At 38.6% G+C, this 9,065-nt stretch overlaps 1 protein-coding gene across 1 annotated transcript in view; it reads right to left on the bottom strand.

Annotated features, from left to right (window-relative positions):
• Positions 1 to 5,461: 5,461 nt before the first annotated feature.
• Positions 5,462 to 9,065, bottom strand: part of GALC (galactosylceramidase) — a 40,644-nt gene continuing 37,040 nt past the window's right edge. The window contains exon 17 of the mRNA XM_084287196.1: positions 5,462 to 8,031. Within this exon, the coding sequence (XP_084143322.1) occupies positions 7,888 to 8,031 (144 nt within the window). The 3' untranslated portion in view covers positions 5,462 to 7,887. The remainder of the gene's footprint in view (positions 8,032 to 9,065) is intronic.

The following is a 9,065-nucleotide window of genomic DNA, read 5'->3' as shown; positions in this document are numbered from 1 at the left end:
CTGTATTTCTGAGGGCATTTCATGGAGCCTGTTTTTTTTTTTTTTTTTTTTTTTAGATGTATTAACACAACTCCTCCTACCTTGTTAAGTCATTATAGGCATGCAGAAACCATGGATGCTTTCCTTGTGTATTTCTATGTTCAATGTGGCCTTTTCCAACCTATCCTACTTGTCTCCGTTCTACTGGGTCTACTATCTACTAGGCTAAACAGTCTGTGAAGCACAGCACGTTGCCATATCTTCTCTGGAAGAATCCTTGCAGGCAGTGTCAGCTGTGGTGCTGTGCCTACACTTCAGCTCACCAATTTCATCACTTCTGTCTGCTTTTCTTTACTGAGTCTGTTGGACAAAGAAACCCCAGGACACCAACATACTGACAGTACATGGTATCAATGGAATACCCTTCCAAAAACTGTGACAGACCCCATTATATGATTATCATTAGAAGCAGAGCATGATCAGTGTCCCAAGCACTGCAGCTGACATTAATAATAAAGTAGTGTCTTCAGTGACATACTCAAAAGGAAATAAGGAACCACACCCAGTCCCTCACCATCAGTAATGCAGAGCAGAACAGCCAAGCAGAAGCACATCAGCCAAGTGGCTTGCTCTCAGAGAGAGGCCTGCACTGCCACTTTACGGGTTACGCTTTCAATAGGAGGAGACACTGAGCTTTTAATCAGTTCATTTCCCTCGTAACACATTTATTCTTTGTAGGAAGGCAGTTAACACAGAAGCTGCATTTCAGTTCTATTAAGCAAGAATGCTTTGTGCCACTATATCCCCCAATTGTTCCAATTTTCTACTAAGGAAACTGGGGCATGAAGTGAATGCAGGACACGCCATGTTAGCAATAAATACAAACACTACATTACCCAAGACATGCTGTTTAGATCCGCAAAGTGCCCATATTCATACTGGCTTGCACAGGCACTTTGAACAGCAGTTGGAGTTTGGTATCCTTCGACTGGAATGCTCCAGATTTCCATCTACCACTCATTTTAAGTGTTAGTAAATTTAATAAATATTATTAAAAAATCCAGGACTGCCTGGGACTGTACACAGTGCTCCCGAATCACTTAAAATGAAAACTGTACATATTGAAAAATCAATACAGCTTCATCAATAAAATTCATGATATTCTACTCTCAGAGCACTGCCCCAACTAAAATTGAGCCAAGTAAGGAATCTCCAGATTGTCAGAAACATAGGGCATGCAAAAATCATTTCTATCTGCAGTAGAGAGCACTGGTGATATTTACATGGTGCTGAGTTCCTTGCAGGATTAAAGAACTGGGATGTGATGCAGTCCATATTCTTTTGAAACAGGCAGGCACAGGGAGAGAAAGTCATTCCAGTTAGTCAATGCAAGGCTGACACCTCACAGGGAAGAAAATAACCATCATCACATTTATAGTCAGCTCATACCTTAGTGGAATCCAAATACAAAGCTGTAATCAGGTTTTGATGTAATAAAAGAAAACCAACACCCTTTCTGCATCAGGCTTGAGGGGGGGGAGGATGTGTGAACGTTTTGGTGGTAAAAAGGGATGATAAACAGAAACATGGACTAAAAGGAAAGAAAATCCTTCAGACTATTAACATTCTAATATGCAACTGTAGAAGAACAGCAAAAATCTTGCCTGACTTCTAGGAGGTTGAGAAGCGCAAAGACGGAAGAAACAATCATCATCTACCATTCCCAGCTCACCAGCAACACAATAAATGTTGGACACATTTTGCAACACCAACCTTGCTTTTACCATAAATTGGGAAGAAAAGCTAATCTCCCTCTATTCCTTACACAGAACAGAAAATGAACAACTGTTTGTTTAAAATCAATGGTAGAATAACCACCAACAGAAATATAAATGGGAAATCTCCCACCCTTTTGTCTCAGCACTCAAAGGAAGGCCCAAATACATACAGAAGGGAGAAATACTGTTTGGAGAGCAGATCAACAAGGCCTTCTCGGAGCCCTCCTCCTGAAAGGGACTTGCCCTGCTGTACTGAGTGAATTCCCTATAATGCTGGCAAAACAGTTTTTAGGATAAAATATCAGCTGAACAGCAAGAAAAACCTAAAGTTGAACCATTAAGTGGCAATCTTGGACCAAATAGGAAATAGGGAGCTTATGCCAAAGACATTGTGCAACCCTATGCAGCTTTATAGATCTCTGTGTGGAGATGTTATTGTGCACCTCAGCTCAGCACAAAACCTGCCCCGTCTCTTGCAGTGAATTTATTTATTGCTCCCACTACAAGAGCAATCACATTAGAAGAGAACATGGACATCCTTAATAGGATTTGCTGTTTGTCATTGCTGCATGCTCTTTCAAATGACTCAAGTAACTCTGTGTAATCAGGCTATGAGGCTATATAGCTGCTCCTCAGAGATCTCAGAACAATCTCAGAACAGCTGACGCACATGAAGCCTCCCAACACCTTGGAAGGAACACTGCAGTAAAAGCAAAACACTCACTTCTTTCTTACAGCTCTGCTGTTATGCTAATAGAGAGAATAGACCTGCATCCAGGAGGAAAAGAACTTCTGAATCCATCCAGGATTCATAATTACAGACACCCATTTCATCAGCACAACCTGTTGCCAAATTTTATTGCAAAAATAAATAAAGTAAGAGCTCTTAATGGAAAAAAAAAAAAAAAAAAAAAAAAAGGCAGCATGAAGATTGAAGTTGCAAGACCTAGTGTTCTTGGAAAACAGTAGTATTAGTGTGTATTAGTGTCTAATAAGATTCGCATTTTGCTTTTTTTTTTTTTTTTTTTTAATGAGAAACAGCAAGGAATCTAACTACTTCCCAGTACGAACTGAACAAAGAAAATCAAATTAAACCTGGACTGATCTTTGCTTTTCCTCATGCTGTTTGTGAACACGTGCAGAGCTTGGTTTCTTTAAAATAATCATTTAGGTGGTCATTTCTCCATCTTAGTCCAAAGGTTCCCAGACTAACGCTGCACTATGTTAGTCTGGTGTACTGGGTTTGTATTTCCTCTTGCTGTATTTCCTCTTGCTGGTCCTAGAGTTTGCATTGCACCAAGACAGCCTGTGCTACAGTTCTACAGCTTGAGATGCATCCATAAGCACAGTAAAACAAAAGTGACTTTTCCTGATCTTAAGTGAAGTTTTAACACTCAGCTAGTTACACTGAATACCATGGTTTAAAAAAATAAATAAATTTCACCATTGTAATGCTTTTGTAGGTTACTTTTTTTAGCCCTACTCCAGCAGGGCTAGGGGGGTGATCGTCCCCCTGTACTCGGCTCTGGTGAGGCCGCACCTCGAGTACTGTGTTCAGTTTTGGGCCCCTCGCTACAAGAAGGACATCGAGGTGCTTGAGCGGGTCCAGAGAAGGGCGACAAAGCTGGTGAGGGGCCTGGAGAACAAGTCCTACGAGGAGCAGCTGAGGGAGCTGGGCTTGTTCAGCCTGGAGAAAAGGAGGCTCAGGGGTGACCATATTGCTCTTTACATATACCTTAAAGGAGGCTGCAGCGAGGTGGCAGCGAGGTGGGGGTTGGTTTGTTCTCCCACATGCCTGGTGACAGGACGAGGGGGAATGGGCTTAAGTTGAGCCAGGGGAGTTTTAGGTTAGATGTTAGGAAGAACTTCTTTACTGAGAGGGTTGTTAGGCATTGGAACAGGCTGCCCAGGGAAGTGGTGGAGTCACCATCCCTGGAAGTCTTCAAAAGACATTTAGATGTAGAGCTTAGGAATATGGTTTAGTGGGGACTGTTAGTGTTAGGTTAGAGGTTGGACTCGATGATCTTGAGGTCTCTTCCAACCTAGAAATTCTGTGATTCTGTGATTTTGTCAGCACTTCAGAGATATAACTAAGTTTAGCCTGTGGTGTACAGAAGTAGAGAGCAGGTTTAATGCACTAATTGCTAAGTTACTTTGGCCCCTGACAAAATTGGCGTTCAGGTTCTTTAACTGTTTCTAACCTCATCCAAATACAGTTCCTCAAAGACAGAAAGTCCTCTTTAATGTTGTCTTAGTCACTATGAAAACCACAGAGAACAATTTCAGCACATGGTGAAAGTTTAGGAACACTGCTGCAACATACACTAAGTCAGTTGTAGTTACCTGCTTTTTTGTGTTTATGCTTATGAGGGAGGTTCCCCATCATCCACCAACTGCAGATTCAAATATTTATTTTTTAAATTTGGCCTCAAAGGAGGTTGTAGTAGGGCGAGGGTCAGTCTCTTCTCCCAAGCAACAGGACAGGAAGAAATGGCCTCAAGTTGCACTGGAAGAAGTTTAGGGTGGATATTGGGAATAAGTTCTTCACTGAAAGCGTTGTGAGGCATTGGAACAGAATGCACATGGAAGTGAAGTCACCATGCCTGTAGGTATTCAAAAGATGTGTAGATGGGGTGGTTAGGGTCGTGGCTTAGTGGTAGAGATGGTAATGCTAGATTAACAGACTTGATTATCTCAAAAAAGTCTTTTCCAACCTAAATGATTCTATGAAATTAACACTGTCAGCTTCAAATCTACTCGCAGTAAGTGTGTGCAACTTTTTTTTTTTACTTAAATGAGTCCTAGAAACAAGAGATTTTAGAAGACTGATTGCAGTGGCTTGCATATTGCCAAATATGGCTGGAGGATGGTAAGGAGAAGCAAAATGGACACAAAACGAGATGCAAACAAGTTTTGCAGAACTTTGAAAATGCCACAAACTTTGGTCATAGCAGGTAACCTCAAAGTTGCATGGCAAAGAATAAGAGACAGAATCAATTTTGATGCGGTGTTGTGTAACTGAAATGGTAGCCTGCAATTAGGTTTTCCTACAGGAGAGACTGCACACTTGTTACTGACACTAGCTATTGGAAGACAGTATTTTCCAGAGCAATTCGTATCTACTGGCATGATTGCCTGGAAAACATGACTAGCTCAATGGAATTGTCCTCCCCTTTTAAAGTTGAACTCTTAAGTTAAAGGAAGTGGAGGGGTGGGGATGGCACAGAGCTGGAATTGAAGTTAAATTAAAAAGAAATTCAAGGTAAAGAAGCCTCATTTAAACTTTAAAATATACCTGCACAGCACTGTCTACTTCTATACCTATAAAGAGACTTCCAGCTAAAGTTCACAATGCCTTAGTACTCAGCAGTTTTGCATGAACGGCCCTTAAATTCAATTTAATTCCCTTAACTAAATGAAAAAAACTCAGCAGAAAAAATCCACACAACAGACATAAGGAAAAATGTATATTGAGCACTATAAGTAAGTCCTGATGTATATGGATTTTGAGGTTATTTGTTAATGAGGAATGTTTGGCTATTCAGTATCAGAAAAACTGTTCCAACCAAATTAACCTAATGCCAAGCATCTTTACCAGGAATTACAATGAAAAACCTGTCAGCTTCCTTACTGGAGGATACCAAGACCCATTTACAGAAGCATTCTGCACAAATAAAGGGTTTTTAAGTGCTTTATTTGTCCATTTGGAATGATTAGTATTTATAATCAACAACATAAATCTACCCCTCAATGAAAGACCTGACAGCTTGTTATTACCAAGCATATTACAGCCTGCTGAAGGGTGAAGAATTACAGACATAAGGATGCATAACATTATATCACCATTAAATCACTTACTCGGTTCATAACAGTTTAATCCTCTAACATTAATAAATTAAGATTAGAAAAAATAATCAACATTTCCAGTGACAAAATACACTGTGATTAGTACACAAAATAACAACAGTAGTTTATTATACTAGTGCATTAAAAGGTACTAAAAAATGGACAACTCCTTTGGAATAACTTCTTCGTTGCTAATCTTACACAAACATTGCCTGCAGCCCACACAAGATTTTCCTATTAGGGAAATCTATCACAAGTAAAATAAGTTTATTCTACTAACTTTTTCTCTTGTATTCGTTATTATTTGAATATAAGGACCTAAAATTAGATTCCTTCACGTCTGGAGTTCCCAGTGACATCCCCTCTTAAATCAAGCAAGTAATGAGCAGATTTGCATCCACACTTCAACCACTAGAATGAAACTAAAGTAGAAAACAGTTTTTTAATTTTTCAACCCATTTAAAGAAACAATATTTGGAAGCCTTCTACAAGAATTTCAAACTTCAGTGCTTTAGACCATTGTTTAAGGTTACTTGCACATATGAAATTTGCGCTTATGAATGATTCATAACCAGCTGTATAATTCTTACAAAACTAAAAAATTTCATCTCCACTTACTAGAGATGAAATTGGGGCCCCTTCCTTCTTCAAAACCTGACTTGGAAGAAAAACTTCTAAAAAAAATTCTAGTAATAATTTCTATTGCATTAACTCTATCTTAGGTGACAGCTTTGAAGACCAAAGTCAATGCTTACCAGAAACAGCCTTCAAAATAGAATGGATCCAAGTAACATTCGGCATAAATTGAAGTACATTGCAAATCTGTTTCTCAAAAGAATCTCCAAGATTCTCAAAGTTACTGCCTGCTTCAGATAGCCTTATTCAGATACAAGTGGCCTATCATGTTTGCAGAAGTACTTGCTTGCCAATTAAATAAGATGTGAATGTGAAAAGCAGACACAGGAGGCATGTTTTGTTATGGCAACAGAGATTTTCATTCTAAATAATGAACAGAAAACTTCACAAGCCAGCTGATGAAAATCCCATTCACTAGCTCATTATAGTCACAATGATTTTTTTCCTGTAGCACAGTAACTTGGAAAAAAATGTGAAATATCAAAGAGTCCCTCCTTTCAGACTGCATTTCTGATCCTTCAGAATCTTACTCCCTGATGCATCGAAGTTTAAAAACAGACACTTGTGTCAACACCAGTGCCTGACACACTAGGCAATTCTGTCTGTATCTACCTGCTGTCACTTACCTTATGAACAGGTTGCAAAGTCTTACGGGCAAGGATGTTTTTTTCCCTGTTACCTTTAATGCAAGTACATGATAGTATCCATACCTCCTCTGTGCTAGAATAATATAATCAACTCCATAACATATTGTTATACTTGAATTATTTTATGTTCTAAGCTTTAGATCATCACAAATGAGAGATGGATGCCAAGGCTTCTAGGAACAAAAAGACATTTTTCGATATATGACCTGACATTGAATGCCAGCATCCAGGATTCTGGATTTTTATTCTTTGCAGCAGGCAAACAAAAACACAAAGCTTTCAATAACGAACTGCAAATTACAGTATCTTCTAATCTATTTCAATCCTTTCATTGGACAAAGGAGGTAGTTGAGAAATAAGGCATATCCTGCATTGCCTGTTCACTTTGTACGGCACATTTCCATTCCACTGAAAACACGATATATTTTAAGGCTGGCAGTGTAAGTTGGAAGAAGTAATAAAAAACATTTGGAGTATTTATTGTAATGTCTAGCCTCAGACTGTAGTAGAAACACAGGCAAAGCATCTTTTTTCTTAACACAGAAAATTACATTCTTCATCTAAATGAAATCTGAAAATGATAAACCTACAACAGTATGGGGCCACTGGCATTTAATTCTTCGAGAGTGAAAGGAATGGACACAATCATGTTAGTGTTAAAAATGCAGCTTGAAAAGCCTTTATCATATACGAACTTCCAAAGTTATCTTAAAATGAGCTGGAAAGTTAAGATCTTGTTATTCAAAGGATTTAAATCCACAAAGTTGTTTTCATTGTTACCTTGAACTAAAGTTCACCCCCAGAAATCTAAGAGCAAAAATCCCATAGCAACCAGGGGATAAAGTTAGTCATGTTTATAACTAGTCAAGTAAACTTTTAACAAATAAGATGAGGATTCAGGTTCTTTTCCATCAGATCAATCACAGTGTTGTCCCCAAAGTTTAAGCTGTCTCTTCTTCAAAGAAAGATGAGAACTGCATTCTCCAAATGCAAAAGCCACCTCAGCTAGCTTCAACATGAAAGTTGTCAAACTGAGCAAACTCAAATGAGCGAGTTCCAATAGCAGCCCATCCGTTACTTGGTTTAGAAATGGTGACATTCTCCCAGAGTGGATAACCATTTAACAGCCCTGAGGCAGAAGCGCCCTGTCAGAAAACAGAAAGAAAGTTAGCTTTGTAAAATCCAGCAATCAAATGTGTTGACACTGAGACAGCCTGTAAGGAAGATGAGACAAGCCTGAAAGGTGTCAGGTGAACTCTCAACTCCGTTTCATACATTTTCCACGCGGAGGTACTTCTAAATAATCACATAGAACCATACAGTGCTTATCAGCTCTGTGAAACACATCTAATGCCTTTACAGTTCATATATAGAAGGTTCATCTTTCCCCAACTCGCAGCTTGCAAACTCACCGCAGAATCTCAAAGGTACACTGGTTTTCTTCTTGTGTTGGTGTCATATTCCCTTAAAACAGCCAGCTGTTTTGAAGGGCTTAGCAAAGCTAGAGCTACCTGGAACTACAAAGCAGTTCTTTTGTGGATATAATACACCTGGCATTGACTCTGCACAATTAGGCAAAAAGTCAAAAGAAGAAAAGAATGATGCATTTTAGTCATTAAGTTTAAAGGAGGGAATTAGAGAACTTTCAAGTATAATGTTACCATTAAAATTAAGAACAGTTTCAGTAAAAGTTAAATTTTAACTTGCCAATATGCTCCACTAACTTGTTAGAAAAAAAATAAAAACGCATTCTATTTTACCTATATTTCTTAATCTGAGGGATAATTACAGACACAGGTAAAACCAAAGAATACTTTCTAAAAAGCAATATGAGAGCTCTCACACGATCAGTATTGAGGCCTCTACAATTCTGTTATTGCCTCAAAGGCATGTTTAGCACAAAATATTTTAACAGCGCAGATGGAAGTCTGTAGCATCATAATTTTAAGATTAACAAATGTCATTGTTTTGTGCTTTACATAGTTTACTCTCATCTTTAGTACCACATTCAGGTTAGTAAGCACCTTAGTCTATTTTACAGATAGCAGTCACTGTCATAAATGTGGGTGTACAAAAACAAAACTAAATTACTTCTATTTCAATGAATGTCTCAGATAAGAGCATCTCTTTGTCTCCCAGTACAAAAGAATAAAAGGGAAAAAAAAAAGCTTCTAACACT

The sequence above is a fragment of the Netta rufina genome (assembly GCF_964035555.1).
Source record: "Netta rufina genome assembly, chromosome: 5".
In the NCBI taxonomy this organism is placed as follows: Eukaryota; Metazoa; Chordata; class Aves; order Anseriformes; family Anatidae; genus Netta; species Netta rufina.
Note: the sequence above shows the minus strand (reverse complement) of the source record. Positions and strands in the feature narration are given on the sequence as shown.